This window comes from Tamandua tetradactyla, chromosome 6 (assembly GCF_023851605.1).
Source record: "Tamandua tetradactyla isolate mTamTet1 chromosome 6, mTamTet1.pri, whole genome shotgun sequence".
In the NCBI taxonomy this organism is placed as follows: domain Eukaryota; kingdom Metazoa; phylum Chordata; class Mammalia; order Pilosa; family Myrmecophagidae; genus Tamandua; species Tamandua tetradactyla.
The window spans coordinates 111,969,640-111,991,281 of NC_135332.1; the positions used below are offsets into that span (position 1 = coordinate 111,969,640).

Here is a 21,642-nt window from a genome sequence, read left to right on the forward strand (position 1 = left end):
GTAGCCCTACTTCCCACTATCTCCTTCTGACAATCAGGTTAAATTACTTTTGCCGGGATGATGATAGCACTCTCTAGGCTAGTCCTTTTTCTACCAAAAAAAAAACACAAACAAACTCTTGGGAAGATTTGTGGGTATTTTTACCCCTCATCTGAAACCTGCCACCAAAATCCATTATCATAACTTTTATCTCTTTAAAATATATTTTTCTGTGTTTGTAGAATAGAATGTGAATATTTTCTCTTTTTAAACAAAAGGAAATATGTTGTTGTCCATGTCATTTTCCAGGTGACTTCATTCAGGTGTTTTTTTCCTGCACACCTCTTCTTATGGTCCTTTGAAAAATAAATCTTTTATATTGTGTTGAATATTTTTGCAGCTTTTATAACTGAAACATTAAGCAGATTTTCTTAAAAGAAGGGAAATTTTCTAGGATTACTATTTCCTAAATATTAAATGTTTATGAATTAAAAGGCAACCTTCTCTACGTGTTTGGTAATATGATTGCAAAAACTTGCTTTTCTTATAGGAATTGTTGTCGTTTGGGCTTCTCTGGGAAATTTTAATGGTGCATATACAGGCTCTTTTTAACCTAATAAATAGGTCACTGCACTATCAGAAGAGACTATTGACTGACATTATTCTTAAAATTGGTCGAGATTCTCCTTTTTCCTTTTTAATCCCTTTCTAGGGAAAGTCTTGAAATTTATTTGGAATGAGTGGAAATGTGACTTACTTTCAGTTTTAAAATTATTGAGTCTGAAATTTTCATTCATTAGATTTTCTTTTTTGTTGTTGACTACCCAAACTTAATGGAATATTTTGCTTCCACTAAGTGAGAAATGTTAGTAGCAGAACAAACAAACTCAAGTTGTGATTTACTTAAATGCTGTTAAATAAATTAAATATTTATTCAACCAAAAATGTCATCACTATTACTGAGAAAAATATTATTATATGACTAAGAACTAAGGAAATGAGACAAGAAAATGCTAAGGAGAGGCCAGGGTTTTAAGTTACCAAGTCAGTATTATATATTTAACCTACTTTTGCTGAGAATGGAAACTTATTCTGTAGAATAAATTAATAGAGACCTTGACAGAAAGATGAAAAAAGAAGAAGGAACTAATTTGTCTGTACCTGGTAGCATTTACTGTGTTTCAAAAGTTAAACTGTTATTCAGTATTATATCATATTTATGTTTAATGTCGGTCTATTTCTTTTTTATAGCAATAAACAAAAAGCTGTTAAGCTAAAAAAAGGGAATGTTGATCTCTTCTGCTCCCTTCTTTACCATACAAGTTTTATTTTTAAAAATAGGACTTAAATATTTTTTCATCTTCCCTCAGTTATATACACATGTCATAAAATTCTGGCTAAGACTCTTGGCACAATTCTTAGACTCTTTTCCTATTTAAAAATATTTTACATAGTTGTAAATTTTAAATGGCTTGATACTTTGTAAATAATGTCAAGAAATATAATGAAAATGGCAGAATGAAGTATTCACTTAAAATTACATAATATTACACTTAATATAATTGTTCTACACATTGTAACAAGCTTTTAGAGCCGCAGGGCTGGCCGTTCTTGCTGAAGCTGCACCATCAAGACCTTTCCAAAACTTGGATCCCAGTTCCTCTGTTTCTCCTTCTTAGGGGTCTCTTCCTGGTCACTCTGGTCTAAAGTCACAAATTAAATTTTCCTTGCTTGGACCTTCCTCTGAGTTCCCAAAGTGTCCAGTGTTGCTGAGCACACATATACATAATTGTATATCATGGAAGTTGAATTACATATTGACCATACAACACTTGGCATGCTGCCTAGTATGTAAAAACTCATTCAGTAAATGATAAAAATAGTCATGGAGTCTTTGAATACTATTATTTAATTTATTTATTTAATAATAGCCCTGGTTATTAGGCATTCTTATTATTTCCACTTCACGAATGAGGGATCTGAGGGTCTCCGATATTAATTAGCCTGCCCAAGGCTGCATAGCAAAGAAGCAGAACCTGGAGTTTTACTCTGGACAAAAATCATTAGCATTACAGTTATGAAGAGTAATTCACATTGAAGTATAACTGTTGATAGACTTAATCCTTTTGGGATATTTGCTTTTCATTAAGTCTTATTAATGGAAGTGAATTTAAAGTTATGTGTATTGAAGCTTATTTAACAGGGAGTCCTCCTTTTCTCTCTTATGTACCTAGGTCCAAAAGTTTGCTGAACCATTTGCAAATATCAGAAGTCATAAAAAAATAAACAACAAACAATCGTCTCCTGACATAAGCCCTCAAGTTTGATTTCCTGTACTGATATAAATGTACTATACTTTCTTTCTAATTTTTCACATTGCTTTTCTTATTTTCAAACCAATATCATTTTTAAAACTGCCAAAATTAGAAATATCCTAGAGTGGCTTTATTATTTTCCTTAGTGCTGTAGAACTCTGAGTAGTTTAGGAAATATAGAACAGCTAAAACTAGCAGTAACTTTCCTATTTTTCCCAGAAAAATGGTATTGAATGGAATTGAATTTCTGTCAATTTGGAGAAACTACGTTATTTAGTTTAGAAACTATTGCATTCAGCAGTTTCAAAAGATTAAATTTTATAAATTTTTAAATAGCCTGTTGAAAATTGAAGCTTATAAGCGGTAATACGTTTCAAGGGAAAATAATTTACTTTTCCTTATTGGACCCATTGCCCTTTCTATTTTGACAACTTCTCCTTAGGAAAGACCCTTTATAGGCTGTTTCATTTCCTCTCCAAAATTTTAAAAATACCACCTTAGCTTTCCTGCACTAGGTTTACTTTCCTGGAACCTATATAATTCCTGGAGGGTTCCTAGGTCAGATAAATCCTGAAACTCAGAAGGACCAGCCCCTCCAAGAGTATAAATTACATCCCCCCTAACCTTTAGTGTCGACCCTCTCCTCAACATGAAAAAGTCAGAATGGGCATTACCCAAAGATCCCTATAGATTGGGAGAAGGATCAAAGGAGAAGGAGGAGGTGTAACAGAGAAAATAGGATTTAACAAACAAATATGACAGCTGGACCACTTTATTAATATTTCTTCTCACCTCCAGTGTTTTGGAGCAGCTAGAAGGGAAAAATCTGAGGTGGTGGCATGATAGCTCCTGACAAATTCTGGGATCTGTTCTGTAACTACTTTGTGAAAGTGTATTTTGAAAATTCTTCCTTTTTTCTTTCTTTGCTTTGTATATATGTTATATTTTACAATAAAAAAAGTTTAAAAATTCTACCTTATGAAATTTAAAGAAAAAAAGACCACTTAATCATAGTAAAGAAGGAAATCTATAGTAATCAAAAGACATTTGAAATGAGCAAGAGATTATATATGTGATTATGTTTATTATTTTTAACTAAATTAATTGATCCTTTGTATAGTGATGGTTTCTAAGATTTCACTTTATAATTCTTATCAAACTAATATTTAATTGAGGCTACAAGAGAATATGAATATATATGGAGTGATAATTTCCACTATTTTTTACTTTGATATATGTTAATACACAGTTCTTCCTCTCATACATATAATCTGAACATGTATGCATATTGTGATATGTGTTATGCATGTGTGTGTCTCTGTGTACATATATATATGTATTATAAGTAAAGTTGGAGTTTAGGTTCGCAGAGACTATATACAAATATTTTTTAAATGGGAGATGGTGTAAACTAGAAATTTCCTTTTCTTCCTTATGACATGTTTGACATTTGAGAACAGAAGAATGGTTTCCTTTATTTTGGAGGCTAAAGATAGTTTCTTGCATATGCATTCATACTTGGTGCTGTTCAATACACGTACTAATAATAGCATGACACTAAATGTATAGAAATTGAGTTATAAAATCATGTGTAAAGTATAGTTACTTGTTTATACAGCACTGGAGAGCATGGAAGGATATTATTATAGAGACAGTGTTTCAGTGGAAGAATTTCAAGCCCAAATAAATGCAGCCTCATTGGAAAAGGTCAAACAGTACAACCAAAAGCTCAGGTATGTAATCATCTGTTTCTTTTTTCTTTTTTTTTTTTATAAATGTTTCCATATTTTGACAGAGTCAAATTAAAATTTTTGACATTACTCATTATTTTATATTATAAATGATATTTCTTTTGCTATAAAGCCCTCTAATTTAGGACCTAAATTTTTAAATATACTAATGGCTATTCTTTTTCAAATGAAAAAAAATTAAGGAAAATCAATTGCAAAAATTTTTCATGCTTATATTTTAGTTTCTGAAAAACATAAAGGAATTTGAAAGAAAAGCGGTTAAACATTTAGTTGACCCCTTCTAGGAATAAAAAATAGCATAGGAATAATTTGTAGTGGTCTCCCTGAGAGGTTCAGTGGATTAGGGCAAAACAGGTCCCTTTCTATATCGTTCTGTATGGTCTCCTCCCAAAGTGGGGAGAGGAATGGTTCAACCTGGAAGGTTTGACAAACAGGTCATGACAGGGCACGTTCTTGATGTTGGAAAACACTGACTTCGAATACATCAGTTAATCTTTGCATTTTACTGTTTTTCCCTTAAAAATGGTGTTACTTGTACAATGATAAATGGCAGAGAAAATTAACCAGAATAAGTAGAGAGGAGATATAATTCAATGCTTTAATTTTCAAAAAATTAATAGTGTGTGTATGTGTGTGTGTGTGTGTGTGTGTGTGTGTGCCTTCCTTTTGTCATGTAAATTACTCTGCTGAGAGATCATTTTTAAAAATTACTTAACAGATTAAAGTTTTTGGTATTGGAAGAACGATGTTATCATTCTGCCTGGAACCTTAGTGACTCAAAAGCATTTTTGTGATATTTTCTGTTTTTCTCAACAGTATGGCTAAACCATGATGATAAATTAATTCCCAAAATGCTTGACATGTAGTAGATGTGTCGAGTCTAGTTGTTACAACCAAAGCATCCAGTACAAACGCTTTGTCTCCCTCTCCCTTGCTTCACCCAAACTCGTCCCTTCTCCCAGGTTCCCTACTTGGTTCCGTAACTGTGTCATCTCTTTTGAAGTGCTCAACCTCAAAGCCCCAAATCTTTTTGGTTACTCATCTTCTCTTCCTCCTGAAAGTAACTGGAGATCCTCATGATTCTGACTCACAATAGCTTTTAGATTGTCTCCACCTTATGCCCTTATCAAGATCACTGTTTCTCAAAGTTGTGATAATGTACTAACTCCTTTTACATGTGAAAAAAAAGTTAATCTTGAATTCTTAAAATGTATGTCCGTAGTATGAGAAACACTGATTTTAGACATTAAAGTCCAACCTTGTGAAAATCTTCCAGTGACAACGGTCATCATGAAAGAGTTTTGCTTTTCAAACTGAGAAAGTATTTTTTTTAATTTAAATACACAAAATTTAATTTAAATACACAAAATACATGTAAATACACAAAATTAAAGCATTCATAAAATATGCAGACCCTGAGAGTACAGCCCTAGACTCCAGTTTGAGAAAATACATCTGGACCCTTGCTGTAGCATCCTGACTTAATCTCTTTGTCTCTAAGCACCAGTGGCATTTTAACCTGTTCAGGAGTTCCTTCCAGAATAATCATTTCCACAGATCTTACCAAGTCACTCTCCTACTCAGAGAAAATCAGTGATTTCCCATAAATGCCTTAGCTTGGCAGTTGAGATCTTACTTAACCCAAGATTACTTTCCTATACCTGTGCTTCTCAGTTTTATTCATATACTGGACTTTCTCTCTTCTATGACTTTTCATCCTTCACTTAGCATCTGCTTTCTCTTTATCTAACAGTCTGTTCAAATGATTCAATATCCATTTCTAGTATAGTCTCTTTCGTAACATCCTTTCTTTAAATTGGTCTGGAGTGATATTTCGATTTTTCAGTAGTAGCCTAAGACTTTCTAGTAGGCAGCCAGAGTTGAAAACCGATTCCTCTGATTAATGGTACTCATTGTACCGGTGCTAGGCCAGCAGACTCAGCATCAGTTGGGAACTTGGTGAAGCCTCCTGGGCTGGGCCTGGCAATCTGCATTCCAGCAAGTCCTCCAGGTGATTTTTACGTACGCAATTGTCATCTCATCATCATGTTCCCATGATTCTTGTCCCTAGGCTTAGGTGAATCATTCTTCTATTCCATCATTTTATTTTCTTTTTGGCTACTATAGAGTCCCATTTTCTCAGTGATGGTGTATATGTATTTCTAATCATTCTTAGTCCATTGAAAGCTCTTTGAAATGATGGACAAGTTTATCTTGGCGTCCTCCACTGTGTTTATCAGAGGGTTTTGCACAGGAAGCCCTCCATAATTTATGTTTTGTTGTGTTAAATTATTTTGGCATAACTAGCAGAGAGAGTGGGGATGTGACATAGCAGCCATACCCTAGCAGGCTATTTTTTAAAACAGAAATATAATATGTACTCATATATAGCAGATACTTGACAAGATGTTTAGTAACAATTCTTTATTAAGAAAAATAGCCCATGTATTAATTGCATGCTATCATCTCATAAGAAAACATTGTATAGTGTCCTTCTTTGTCTCTTTTAACTGTTTTACATTTGAAGTCTAATTTGTTGGATATTAGTATAGCCACTCCTGCTCTTTTCTGGTTGTTATTTGCATGAAATATCTTTTCCCAACCTTTCACTTTCAACCTATGTTTATCTTTGGGTCTAAGATGTGTTTCCTGTAGACAGCATATAGAAGGATCCTGTTTTTTAATCCATTCTGCCAATCTATGTCTTTTGATTGGGGAATTCAGTCCATTGACATTTAGTGTTATTACTGTTTGGATAATATTTTCCTCCAACATTTTGCCTTTTGTATTATATATATCATATCTGATTTTCCTTCTTTCTACACTCTTCTCCATACCTCTCTCTTCTGTCTTTTTGTATCTGACTCTAGTGCTCCCTTTAGTATTTCTTGCAGAGCTGGTCTCTTGGTCACAAATTCTCTCAGTGACTTTTTGTCTGAGAATGTTTTAATTTCTCCCTCATTTTTGAAGGACAATTTTGCTGGATATAGGAGTCTTGGTGGTTGGCAGTTTTTCTCTTTTAGTAATTTAAATATATCATCCCACTGTCTTCTAGCTTCCATGGTTTCTGCTGAGAAATCTACACATAGTCTTATTGGGTTTCCCTTGTATGTGATGGATTGTTTTTCTCTTGCGGCTTTCAAGATCCTCTCTTTCTCTTTGACCTCTGACATTCTAACTAGTAAGTATCTTGGAGAACACCTATTTGGGTCTAATCTCTTTGGGGTGCGCTGCACTTCTTGGATCTGTAATTTTAGGTCTTTCATAAGAGTTGGGAAATTTTCAGTGACAATTTCTTCCATTCGTTTTTCTCCTCCTTTTCCCTTCTCTTCTCCTTCTGGGACACCCACAACACGTATATTTGTGCGCTTCATATTGTCCTTGAGTTCCCTGATCCCCTGTTCAAATTTTTCCTTTCTTTTCCCAATAGTTTCTGTTTCTTTTTGGAATTCAGATGTTCCATTCTCCAAATCACTAATTCTATCTTCTGTCTCTTTAAATCTATCATTGTAGGTATCCATTGTTTTTTCCATCTTTTCTACTTTATCCTTCACTTCCATAAGTTCTGTGATTTGTTTTTTCAGTTTTTCTATTTCTTCTTTATGTTCTGCCCATGTCCTCTTCATGTCCTCCCTCAATTTATCGATTTCATTTTTAAAGAGGTTTTCCATTTCTGTTCGTATATTCAGCATTAGTTGTCTCAGCTCTTGTATCTCATTTGAACTATTGGTTTGTTCCTTTGACTGGGCCATATTCTCAATCTTCTGAGCGTGGACCGTTATCTTCTGCTGCTGGCATCTGGGCATTTAGTCAGATTTCCCTGGGTGTCGGACCCAACAAGGTTGTAAGATTTTTCTGTGAAATCTCAGGGTTCTGTTTTTCTTATCCTGCCCAGTAGGTGGCGCTCGTGGCACACATTTGTCTCACGTGTTTGGAATGGATCCCCCCCGGTCACCGATCTCCATGGCCTGGGGATTTCCGATCCAATTCTCTCCGTTGGTTCAGGGGGCTGCGCGTGGTGGGGGCGTCAGCTGCCGCGGCTTGAAGGGACCCTGTGGCTGGTCGCTGGCCGCAGCAGGCCCGGGGAATTCGCCACTGGACCAGGAAGCCGCCCGCGGAGGGGGGGGCACCGCGGCTTGGATAGCCCTCTGATCCGAGACTCGTAGCCGCGGACTCGAAGCCGAGACTCGAAGCTGCCCACAAAAGAGGGGCGCCAGCCGCCTCGGCTTGGGAAACTTGCCTCTCCGAGACTCTCAGCCGGCCCGGGAAGGAGGGAGGGAGTAGCTCCGGCCGCCGCAGCTGCCGCTGCTTGGGAAATCGTGCGCCGCTCGGGGATCTCACTGCAGCCGAGTCTCGCAGTCAGACTAGCCAGTCCAGACTGGGGTACGCTGTGTGTCCATTCCCTGCCGTAGCCCCGGGAGCTGTTCTGCACTGTTTCTGTTCACCTAGAAGTTGCTTTGGAGGAGGAACTAAGACGCACATTCCTTACTAAGCCACGATCTTCAGAAAACATTTTAATGTATCTTGTCTAGAGAAAGCATTTTTCAAAGTACAAATTCCTCTGTACAAATTAGCTTCCCTTGTCAGTAGTTACCTGCTCTCTATCCCATGTGTTACAGACAGATTTCCTTTGTACTGGAAGACAATTACCTCCCTTTTTATCTTGAAAAATGCCTTCTCTCTTCCTGCCTGTTGCTTGAATAAGGATGGTAACGAGTTCCTTCATTTCTCCTGTTCCTCTGTAACCACAGATTCTCCTAATTGTCCTTGGACAGTCTGTTCTTGTGGTCTGGCTGAGCCATAAGCCAATGATCAGCATTTCCTTACAGAGGATTTTACTGCTAGCCTTAAAACGTAGCCCCAGTGTGCCCCTCTTTCCCCACAGTCCTAATCCCTTTTGAACACCTTCCCTGAAAACCATTTCATTGTGGAGGTTTATTTGTTTATTTACTAATCAAGCTTCTCAAAGGACCTTTTTCTTCTTAGCCTGACAACAAACAAATAAATTATTTTATTAGAAAGCATTCTTTAGATTACAAATTGCAGAAACTAGACTTTAAACTGGCATAAGCAAAATAACATCCCGGCTCATACAGCAGGGATAGCCAGGAGTGTGGCTGTTCCGGCCACAGCTAGATCCAAGATAGAAGAAGGCCTCAGGATACCCTTTCTTTCTCCCTCTCTTGGCTCTCCATTTCACTGTTTGGGTTTCATTTCTGGTAGGCTTATTTTTCACTTAGACAAATATGGTCACTGCAGATCTAATATCACACTATATGTGTTATATTCCGTGAATTTTATGACTGGTACAGAAAAGGTGCCCCTCTCCCCTGAGAGTTCTAGTAGAAACCAGGAAGGCACTCATTAGCCAGAACCAGGCCCTATGCCCATTCTTGGGTGGGACCTGCACTATAGAAAACCAATGGATTACCCAAAAAGCAAGAGAGGAGAATGTGAAGCAAGTAAAAACAATAGATTCCACTCCAGTTCTGGAGATTTCTCCAGAACCAGCAAAGAATAGGTGGAAACTATTTTCTACTTAAAGATAATGCTAGCCATCACATCTACTGATTTTAAGAACACGTTAATAGTCAGGTACAAGGCTAGCTGAGTATGCTGAGTATTTAATAATCAGTGAATTCTGCATTCTCAGTTCCATTTTCAGGGAACTTATTCAAGTTTACACAGATAACAAGTGCTAAAGAAACCAGGATTTGAATTAAATTTTTCCTCTTTAAAGTCTGTAATTTTTGTACTATATTAGGCTGTCTCAAAATGAAGTGAACTTTATGCATTGAAAACAAATTTTTGCCAAGTTTTGGTGTCAGATATTTTCGAGTGTCCCCAATTCCTCTGATTTTGTACCATCAGTTATTTAGTCAATGTTCATGGTTTCCATTCCAGTGAGAATGGGAAAGACAAAAAATGAACAAGTAAACAATCTACAAACAAGATATTTCAGAAAATTAAAAATATGATGAAAAAACGTGAAACAAGGTTGTTTCCTAGAGGCTTGATAGTTATGTATGAGTGGGTAGTTAGGAATCGTAGTTTACCACTAGGTGATATTTGAGCAGAAGCCCGAATTGCAAGGATACAGCCTCTTCAAGATCTGGGGGGAAGATCCAGATGTACACATGTCGTAGGAACAAGCATGTCGTGTTTGAGGAAGGTGGAGAAGGCCAGTGGGATTCCAGCACCTTGAAAGGGATGATGCGTGTTGAGAGAGCTCCACAGAGACTTGATGAGGTAGTACTATAGGCTATTGTAAGGGGGTTGGATTTTGTTTTAGGTACTTAGAAGAAGCCACTGGAAAGTTTTTGTTGATTATTGCTGTTTATTTGTATCTTATGTATCTATTGCAAATAGCATTCAAATTTGTTGACATTTTCACAAGGGTGTAGTTAAGCAAGCAGAGACCACTGGCTGGGCAGCCTTTGTCACATGCATTGTGGTCCTGACACTGGTTGACTAAGCACACCTGGTTTACTTGTTGCCCCAATGTACAAGGTGAGCTAGCAAAAATATTTTAATACCTGCCTGGGCCAAGTTGGATAAATTCTTGATTTTTTTTTTTTTTTTTTTTTTTTCTTATGAAGGAGTAACAGTATGAAAGTCTTTGACTCAGAAATTCTAACGAAGAAATCTCAGAGGAAGGCATTTTTACCCCTCCCTTTATCATACTCACTCATTTTATCTCCCTTTTCTACCTTTGGATTTCTTTTTTAATCCCTCTGGCCATGAGCCATTATCCCTATCAGCCTTATTTTTTCCTGCCCTACTTAAAGGTAATTTATCATTACCGAAGCCTTTCCTTTTAATGCATCCTTTTTATTGGCAGAAAGCACTACTGCATGGCAGCCCTTGAGACAAATGTAAATGTTCCTTGTATTAAAGAAATTCTCCTTTCAGTTTGAAAGGCCTTGATTATTATTTTTTAAAATATTATCAGTATGAAGTCAACAGTAAATATAAAACAGAAAAATAAAAAGGGAACAAGTTGTGTAATAGTTAACTTGAGATCATTTATTATGTTTATGAAAGTGACATCTCTATAGAGAATTTTTTTTTAAGGCATGTGGTTTGGAGTATCTAAATGTAAATCCATTGTCTTTACAAGAAAAAAACAAGAAACTTCTAAGCAAATGTTCTCTTAAGGCATGCCTTTGTGGATAAAGAATGGCATATGTTTTTTTTGTTTGTTTTGTTTTTATTTTTAAAGATTTTTATTTTTAAGGCCACATACAGTTTCTATAACAAGTGAAAGGAAGGTGAAGATTTTATGTACGTTAGCAATAAATGCCACACAAATACCAATCTCAGAGTTGTGTATTTTGATCCAGTTTTTTCAACTGAGAAATGTATGGCCAGAAGGATGTGATTTGGGCCATTTCCATGATAGCATGCCCCTAAAAAAACCACTTCTCTATATCTCTGTGAAAACAAAAATCTGTCAGAGTATATGCTCCTAATGTGGGGTGGATACAGAGGATGGGATGAACTCATTGCCATTTCAGGTTCTAAGTGCAGCTGTAAAATCGGGTGAGAAGATGCAGGAGCCTCAGCTCTGATGTCCTGGCTGTCACTATAGCACATGTCGCTTATCCATACCTTCTTCCCCCAGTGGCTCCCACTGGCCTAGTGCTGTGTTTTAGTTTGTTAAATCCTGCCAGGATGCAATATACCAGAAATGGAGCGGCTTTTTAAAAAGGAATTTATTAAGTCACAAGTTTACATTCTAGGCCATAAAAATGTCCAAACTAAGGCATCCAGAGAAAGATACTGTGACTCAAGGAAGGCCAATGCCTGTCACATGGAAGGGCACATGGCTGGCATCTGCTGGTCTTTGTTCCAGATTCCATTGCTTCCAGCTTCTCATGCCAGTGATTTCCTCTCTAAGGGTCTGTGGGCCTTCACTTAGCTCCTCTGGAACACAACTCTGGGTTTTGGCTTGCTTAGCACCTCATGGGAAGGCACGTGCCAATGTCTGCTGGCTCTGCATCTCCAAATGTCTGTGTCTAGGTAAGTACTATCTCTGTTAGTACTCCAAGTCTCTTCAAATGTCTGCATCCCTGTCGGCTATGAAGCATCTGTTCTCCACGCATCTAAGCTTCCTCCAAAATGTTTCCCCTTTTAAAGGACTCCAGTAAAATAATCAAGACTCACCTTGAATGGGTGGAGTCACATCTTCATCTAGTCAAAAGGTCACACCCAGAATTGAGTGCGTCACATCTCCGTGGAAACAATCCAAAGTTTCCATGCTAAACAATAGGTCTGCCCCAACAAGATTAGATTAGGAAAGAAAACATGATTTTTCTAGAGTACGTAACAATTTCAAACCAGCATACACTGTTTCCCATTCCTTGTTTGGATACAAAAATAGTATATTCAAGTGTGAAATGAATATTTTGTTGATGAGAAGCAGTGGAAACAACCTTGAATCCAAACAGAGTTGGCTTTAATATAACTGAGGAGAGAAAGAGGATGAGAATAAATTAGAATATAAATAATGCTTTGTCCTTAATTTTTTTACTATTTAGATATGCAACTTTTAGAATTAATAATTTATTTTAAAATTAACTAGAAAAATTCCAGATGCTTTTTTTCTCCTCTAGGGCAGTTTTTGTTTTTCATTTCTGTCTTTCAGCTGAATTTCATTTTTTTATTAACCAAAGATGCATCCACATTCCTTTTTTTTTTTCCATAAGACTCCATGTGAACCAAATGTTTTTATTCGATTCCTTTGTGTTTGCAGATTGGAGACACAGAGTTGCCAGAGTGGTAAATTCTGTTTCATGTGAAAAGTGTTTCTTCAACAGCAGGAGAAAACTAAGTCTACAAAGAATTTGAATTAGTTTACATGCTTACTAATTTTATGTATTTCTTTCCTTTATATGAAATACATAAAGTTTCTAACACTAACAAAATACAATTTATACTTACATGACAAATTCTCCTACAAAATAGCATTAAAGAAACTGCTGGATACTTATTTATTCAACAAATACTGAGTGCTTAACCACGTACCAGGGCCAGTGCCATATGCTGGGAATGTAGCAATAAGCAAGATTGCTGGCCTCAAACGATATGTTGTCTATGGGGAATAATAAATATTAAGCAAAATTTTCACTGATAATTAATAGCAATTTGTGAAACCAGTTGTGGTGGGACAGCGTACGGTGCAATGTGTCTGTGAAGGGGATCAAACTTAGTTGGGGTGGGAATGGGGATATGGTTTAAGGTGTCAGGAATGAATTGTTTGGAGGAGAAACCTTCGAGCTGACAATCGAAAGAGGAGTCGGCATTACAAAGGGAGATAAAGGTTTAGGGAAGGATAAGGGTGGTTTCTAGCAAAGGGGAGGGCATTTGTGAAAATCCTGAAAAGAAAAGGAGAAATTGAAAGGTTGGAGGAAGAAAAGGCATGAAACAAGTTTAAAGGAATCAACACCATTCAGTCTTTCTCAGCTTCTTTCAACCCAGCCTTCACCCGGGACACTGCTCAGCTCCATTATCGTTTACTGAAATAGTATAGCATATTTAGGGTCCATCTCAAATTTATCTTCCTGCAGGAAGCCTTCAGTTATAGCCTCAGCTGGAATTAATCACTCTCTTCTCTAATTCACTCTCTTCTCTAAAGCTTAAAAACCTTTAGGATTTCTTGTGTTTCCTTTTGACTTGGGTGTTACTTACCCTGCGTGCTGTCCTAGTTCCCCACTTTCCTTGTACCATAAAAACTGTAAGTACCAAAGAAATTGTAAAATTAAACTGGAAATCAGATTAACTTATATCTGTCATCCTTTTTGTGCTGTTATCTACATATTGAATCTATTCCAGCAGCCAGCCTACTTCATTTTCTATCTGACACGTTCCAGGCCCTCTAAAGAGTACAGATGCTGACTCTGCTGGAAATCTTTCTCAAGAACATTCATCAGCACAGCCAAGATTTATAAATTTTACATGAGACAAGTTGAATTTGAAATCATAGTAACACCTTTGAGAGCTCCTCTTTATATGAAAAATCCTATAATTCTATTAAACCTCATCATCATTGCTTTACTGAAAACGTGATATAGCTACATACACATTAATGCATTGGCTCTTAGTTAATTACCTATAGTGTATTTATTCTTAACTGAATTTAGAGTGATTCATATCCTGGATAGCATGTAATTGTATCTGACATTTCATTTACTTTTATCTTAAGGGAATTTTTAGAATCAAGCAAACAAGTAGGTTTCATTCAATAAGAACAACAAAAGGGTTTGGAACTACCTAACAATGAGTTTTTATATTTTTATGATAAGTACTTCATTGTAATCATATTTATCAAAGACCAGTCGATATTCTGCCTGGGCAGTAGAAGATAAAATAATCTTCAAAGACAAACCTTTGAAGATTATCTGTAACTCCAAACTAAGAAAAGCTATTATTTTCACCAAAGCAAAAGGAAGATTAAAGTACTTTGTGCCCAGAATTTCCTTTTGAATAAATGAGGGCTGAAAGTGTCAGAAGAGGGAATAAGCATACCCTTAAGAATTGGTTAAGGAAATATACTCTGTGAGAAAAAATTTGTCTATGCTTTTAGAGGCAAGATTGATTTTTATTTTTAACTCTGCTGGCTCTTCAAGTTGATCACAAGGACAATCGGTCTTAAAAATATATTCAGGCTTTCTAGTGAAGCTTGCTCCATGATTTTTTTTCCCTTATTGCTTTTATTCAGTTCCTTTTTGCTGACATTTCAGACTTCTTTTGTTTTGTGGGTGTATAATGGAAGGGGAATGAATGATTATACATTATCCTTTCAAAGCGCTGCCTCTGTACCAGTCAGGAAATTGAGCTTGAACCCAGTACTTTTGATAGGAAAGACATGATTCTGACTTAGGATAAATTAGTATGGATTTATTGAAATTCATGATTTGTGTGATGAATAGAATTATGTTTGTGAAATAGTTCCACAATTTCACAATGTGAACCTAGTTCCAGCGACCACCCAACTTCAACCAAGGGCAAGTTTGCTCCTTTATAAGTGCAAGTTGGTGAAATTTTGCCAGTCATTTAGGAAGAAAATCACATATATCTGTGCTTAGTTTTTGGTCATTTCAGCCTGAATGACCCCAGTTTTAGTTGTTTTGGCCAATTCCTTCCTATCTTTTCCTGCAACACTTCAAAAGCCCCCTCCTCCATGGCAGGAGCCATCCTCTGAGCAAGTTAGTCTATTTCTTTATACCCTGTTCATAGCTCTATTATACTATTTATCACATCATGCTTTAGAGTCTTTGTTTTGATGTCTCTTCCCCCTCATTTTCCCCTTCTTACCTTGTCTCTTTCTTTTTTTATTACCATTGCTGACTCAGTGTCTATTAATAGATGATTAATAAATCTCTGTATGTATGAAAGTCAGGGCAACCAAACCATGGTTGGTTGAATTTGAACAGTGGTGGGCACCTGACTTGGGCACAGTATCTGGAGAAGGGGATGGACTCTGCAGTCACTGTTGAAAGGTCTTCCCAGTCACTCCATTCTGGTTGAGACATTTTCGTTATGGCTCAGTAATTGCATTGTACACTAAAGTGCAAGAAGAGGAATGTGCCAGGCATTGGGGATATAAAGATGAATCAGACAGTATGCCTTCGAGAATCTTCAAGGAGAGAAAGAGTAAATTAGGTAAACAAGTTACTGAAACTACTGTAGTAGGTACCATGGTAGAGGTAAGAGAATGTCAGTGGAGTTCAGAAGAGAAGTGCTGAGGAAAGACTGAGGGGCTCAGGGACTGGGACAATTCTGGCAGATAAAGGAGGAGGGAGAAGCTGTTTCTACAGAAGAGAATAAAATGAGCAAATATACTGCAAAACTGTAACAGGTGAGGGTTGGAGAAGTAGGCAGGAACAGGTCACAGATAACTCGGGTGCCAGCTGAGAGGCTTTGGCTTAAGCCTGTAAATGAAGTGGTTTCCTAGTGAGCTCTCACAGGGAGAATATGCTTTTTTTTTCCCTTTTTTTAAAATTTTTTTAACATGGGCAGGTACTGGGAATTAAACCCAGTTTTCCGGCATGGCAGGTGAGAATTCTGCCACTGAGCCACTGTCACACCACCCAGGATACCCTCCTGTTATCATTGAGGATAAATTTGGGATTACAGCAAGACTCAGATCAGAGAGACTGGTTGGGACACTATTAAAATCATCCATGCAAATGGTATTAAGAAGCTTAGCCAGTAGAAATAGAGAGGGAGAGTAGGCAGAGATTTTAGAAATATTTGGTAAGTAGGAGAAAGAATGGTCTTTTCTATTGAAAAAACAATGTGTTGAGAGAGAGACAAATTGGATTGAGTGCCTGGATCATTATCTGAGATAGTGACAAGAGAAGAAGTTTGTTCAGAATTGGGGGTGGCAGGGAGTGGCAAGATATTGAATTCGATCAGATTTGAGATATTGGACTGACATCCAAGAGTCTCTATCTGGTAGGCTAGAGTCACTAATTTCTAGGGAATAGCTAAACCAAAACAATAGATGAGACTGCTCAGAACATAGCACCACATAGAGGAGTTATATAAATTGCTTAAATGCAGGCAATCAACAACGTTGGAGCCAGGACTCAAAGTCAGATCTTTCCTTCCTCAAAATATATGCTTTATGCAGTGAAGCAGTGAATGATCCAGATATTACTGTTCATGGCTTGGGAAAATGATACAGTACAATTTTAATCACACATAATAAAAGAGTTATGCGCAGCACAAAATCGTCCCTGAAAAAATGGGCTTTTAAAAGTGTTTTAAAGAACAATGAAATGTTGTTTTTGTTGTGTTGTCTCAGAAAAGGGACAGTTTCATAGCTATAGAACAAAGACCAGAGTGTAATAAAAGGACAAAAAGAACCGAAGCTTTTGAAGTCTCTGAAGTCTTATGTTACTTAAAAAATAAAAGAAGGTGGGTGGTGCAACGGTGGCTCAGTGGCAGAGTTCTCGCCTGCCATGCCCGGGTTCGTTTCCCGGTGCCTGCCTATGTAAAATAAATAAATAAAAAGATAATAAAAAACAATAAAAGAAGGCACCATTGGAGTCTAACTATAAACCAAACTCACTAATGTTGTTTGCCTTCATAATGAATGCAATTCATGCAGTATGACACATTGTTAGCAAAGGGGCATTCGTCTGCCTCAATTATAAATTCCATCAGAGCTCATTATCAGCCATGTTCTTTACATCAAACTCCAAAGTAAAGTTTCTAAATATACAATATACATTATAAAACATGATTACTATTACATGTATTTATTATTGTAATAATATTATCAAATATATAATATTTTCATAGAATAATGTTGAATAGCATATTTTTGATTATCCAAATATGAAAACATTTCAGTCTTGCAAAATTGAAAGCATATAGTACTTTTCCTTCACAGCATGCTTCATACAATTCTCTACACAGTTTGTACACAATTTAAAAGCTTCTTGGGTGTGTTTCGGTTTGTGTAAAGTTTAATACTTGAGATATCAGTGAACTCAGAAGTAAGATTCAGCTCATTCATGGAGCACACTAGGAGATAAATAGATAAGCAAATCCTTTGCTACTCCTCAGGAGAAACATTTTCAATAGACCTAATAAGACCTTCATTGCGTTTCTTATAAATCAAATGAGAAAATCAAAAAAAAAAACAAAAATATGCTTACTAGACCAAATGACATTAGGTCCTAAGAAAAAGTTGTCAGTTGGTTTGGGATAAACATGGAATTTCTACAGAGCTTTGAATGAGAGGAAATGGAAGGTAATGATCAGGACCGGCCTGCTGCTTCAGTAAACCAGGATGTGGAGGCAGTCAGATGTGGATTCAAGTCCCCACTCTTCCTCTGACTTGCTGCATGATTTGGAGCCTTGGTCTCCTTATCTGTCCATTTGAGCTAATGATATTCCTCAGCATGTTGTGTTAACTGAGAGGAGGAACATACCGTCCTCACCATTTACCTAATGCATAGAGCAGTTGAGCTCAAGACTTGTATCTAAAGGTGTGTTTCATAGATTTTCCTGCAGAGGAACTTAAGAGAGCAAAACTAGTATCAAGGCATCTCCAAGGTGCTTAGGGCCTGGGTAGCGGGCCCTTTCACCTGGAAGGGAAGACATACATAAGGCATTTGCCTAAAAGAGTTGTGCAAAATGGAACTGGAGGAGCCTGATTCGTGCCCAGAGGTACATCTGAGAATAATTTAGATGCTCCATTTGATTTCACATCAGCGAACTGTAGGAGAATAGAGGCAATTATAAAAAGGTCTTTGCAAGGTCATAAAGCAACTTCTAAACCTGCATTTAGCCTAGAGACAGGATGAATGGTTGTCCAACTCTTTTCATCAAAGTTGCAGAAGGTTTACAAATATCTACAATGAGAGTATAGGAGATAGCAACTTTTTGTGTGTGAGTATAATTGAAGCCAGTTAGAAAGTTTCACATTCAGGTCTGTCCTACTGCATCTGACATGCTTCCAGATCGCAGCAGTATACTGAATGAAGCCCATTCCAAAAACAATCTGGGATAAAGGCTTAGGAGACTGCACCTGACAAACTGTTCGCTCTTATAGAGGTGGAATGCTTAGGGTCTGTGTAAATGTACCAATGGTTCAAATAAATCACAGTTACTGTGAAGAGCTGACACTTGATACTACTGAAGATAAAGTTGATGAGCCTAAGGTTGGCAGAATTCCAAAACTAGACCTAGAAGTGGACACTGATCCTGTGAGCCAGAAGGAAGTCCTTCCTCCTGACCACCTGAGGATCCCGACTTCGGTGTGCAGGCAGGTCTTTAATTCATGGACAACTTTCTGTATGTCACTGGAGAAATAAAATATGAATCTCCATCCAAACAACACTTAACTACCAAGGACTTGCTTCCTAGTTTAGGGGAGTGGTTTGACACAAAGAACCTAGGAGCTGGTTTGGAACCCTCTAGTACTCGGCTGTACTCCCATCCATGTGTTTCTTCAAATTCCAAGTCCCCAGTACTTGGAAAGCCTTTTCCATTATTATTAAGTCTGAGATAGGACTTACAGTAATATCATTCTTCCCACTTAAAATTTAGTTTCATAATCAATATGTCAATGGAAGTATTTCTAATCTTAACCCAAGCCTTAAGTCTGCATAATGATAGAGAAATCTGCAGTTAAACTAATTCATGGGCAAATATGTTAGGATATTAGAAAAAATTGTCTTAAGATGCCTGGTCCCATAAGAACTAGTTCTATCAGCTGGAGCAGTACTAGTAAAAATATTTACAGTGAAGGAGCAGTGTCTTGTTTTAAATTATAACTTCATCAGACTGCTACTTTGTCAAATTGAACAAAGATCAATCACTGAAAGAAAAGAAATTAAAAAGCCATTTGAGGGTGCACAGGTGGTTCGGTGGTAGAATGCTCACCTTCCATGCGGGAGACCCAGGTTCGATTTCCAGACCATGCCCTTCGCCCCCCTTAAAAAAAAAAAAAAAAAAACAGAAGCCATTTGAAATACAAAGTGAGTTTTTTATGAATAGAGTCAGTTTATATCCAACTGATATAAACAACATTTCAATAAATATAATCAAAACAAACCTAACTTAAAAAATAAAGGAACCATGAAACTGTACATATTATTTATTGTAGGTATCTATAAACAATTGATAAAGAAATGTAATTATATGCAATCAAAAGTTATGAGTGAAAAGAACTGTCTCCCATATCCAGTGCCTTTACATATACTTTGAACAAGCACCATGTATACCAATAGTATTTAAAGTTTTTACTGTGGGAAATGAGCTAGTTTCTTGCTTGGTAAAACATCTACTCTAGGTTAGGATGGTGACAGCATTGCTTGCAAGGAATAATGTAGATCTAAGCTATTTCTGTTTATTTTAATTATCTATATAGTAAAGGGAAGCAGTCTGTCAGATATCTTTTTTCTTTTACATAAGCAGGCATTGGAAATCAAACTCAGGTCTCCAGCATGGCAGGCAAGAATTCTGCCTGCTGAACTACCACGGCCCACCAAGATATTTTGACAGGAAAGGAAAAAGAGACTTGAAACCAATTTCTTGACAAAACCCAAGGAAATTGTATTGTCATCTATAAATTATGGTGAAAAATAAATGGTACAAATTTTATTTCTCTAAATAGTTAAATTAAGCCATAAATTTGAAGATTTTGATTAAAAATTAAAATGACCGATGATAATTTTTAAATAAAAATGCTCTTTTTTTTCTTTCCCGGTTTTATACACTTTTGCTTTATAGTTGACAAACTAAAATCCTTGTTGCGATGTGGTCCTTCAGAGTCAGGCCATTAGGGACATCAGCCATGTACTGGGCCTTACCCTTTACAATGAGTTGAGTCTACTGATTTGCTTTTCCATGTCAGAGCAATGTGAAATCACTGTTCAATTTCTAAATACATGCTCATTATTTCCTTACTTAATTCAGTGAAGCATGCTTTGGGTGGAACTGAGCTAGAGGATGTAGGCTAGGATTAAAACACAACAAAAGTGCCCCTGAGAGATGTATCTTTGACCTTTAATATACTTGTTTGTGTCCCCAAATCAGAGAAGGGAATTGCAGAGTGAGCCGAGAGCAGATTCTGAAGAGGGGGTAGAGCAAGACTATCTTGTATCTGGGTGAAGAAATGTCACAGAAACAACAATGGGGACAGGCTATGCTGTCGTGGAAAAGCAGGCTGTACGGTTGTTGAAAAAGCACTGGGAGAGCCAACATCAGGAGTTTCTCTTTTTTCCATAACGAAAGCCCACAGGCATAAGGTCTTTCAGACACTTGCCAACTTTAAATACTATTGGTATACATGGTGCTTCCTTCCAGAAAAGGAAGAGCTAGTCCATGCCCCTTGTGTGCTAGAATGTGGATTCCAATGAGGGAAGGAGCCTTGTGTGTTTGGTTCACTGCTCTATTCCTAAAACGGAACATTGCATGAACCTAAACAATTGCTCAAAAACTGTTTATATAATTAATTGAAGGAATGTATTAAGGACACATCCAGAAAACCATAGTATAAGTTTAGTATTTTTATTGTTCCAAAGTTTCTGTTTTTGAATACCACAGAGATTTCACGAAAGTCAAACAGATTTTACACTAATTTCTCAACAATAACAACAACAAGGAAAAAGAAAACTTTTAACTCTAATCATTTTCTTTTTTTACTTATAGTCAGTACAGCATAGCAGAGCTTGTGGCAAATAAGGCATGAGGCTCTCTTTCTGTCTTGGTCTCCTTGTCTGTCTGCTCTTTCTCCTCCCTATCCTCCCTTTTCTTCTTTCACCCTTTCTTTCTCTCAGTACTCTTATATCCGTGATTAAATTCCAACCCCCACATCCCTATACCTTCCTCTTACTCCAGGGAAGTAAGTAGCTTTGCACAGGCATAATATCCACCATTTAAATGGGCCATTCCTTGTCTCACTGTTAGGATTTTCCTTATCTTAGAGACCATGGATTTTCCGTATATTAGGGACCATTCATGCCCTTTGCCTGTATGAAATCTAATGAACTCTCTAATGTTATGCTCTCCTAGCGCTCTTCTACAACTTTTTAGGTCATACATCACATGGATTGTGCTTACCTGTTACTTATTTT

General features: G+C 36.9%; 1 protein-coding gene and 1 pseudogene across 3 annotated transcripts in view; both read left to right on the forward strand.

Moving 5' to 3' along the window:
• PREX2 (phosphatidylinositol-3,4,5-trisphosphate dependent Rac exchange factor 2) overlaps positions 1 to 21,642 on the forward strand; it is a 307,122-nt gene that overhangs the window by 220,475 nt on the left and 65,005 nt on the right. For all 3 annotated transcript variants that reach the window (XR_013178245.1, XM_077166953.1, XM_077166954.1), the window contains one exon: positions 3,913 to 4,027. Coding sequence is in view for 2 of the 3 variants with exons in the window: in XM_077166953.1 (XP_077023068.1) it covers positions 3,913 to 4,027 (115 nt within the window). In the remaining variant the exon portion in view is untranslated. The remainder of the gene's footprint in view (positions 1 to 3,912; positions 4,028 to 21,642) is intronic.
• Positions 10,175 to 18,797, forward strand: LOC143685707 (NADH dehydrogenase [ubiquinone] flavoprotein 2, mitochondrial-like; annotated as a pseudogene).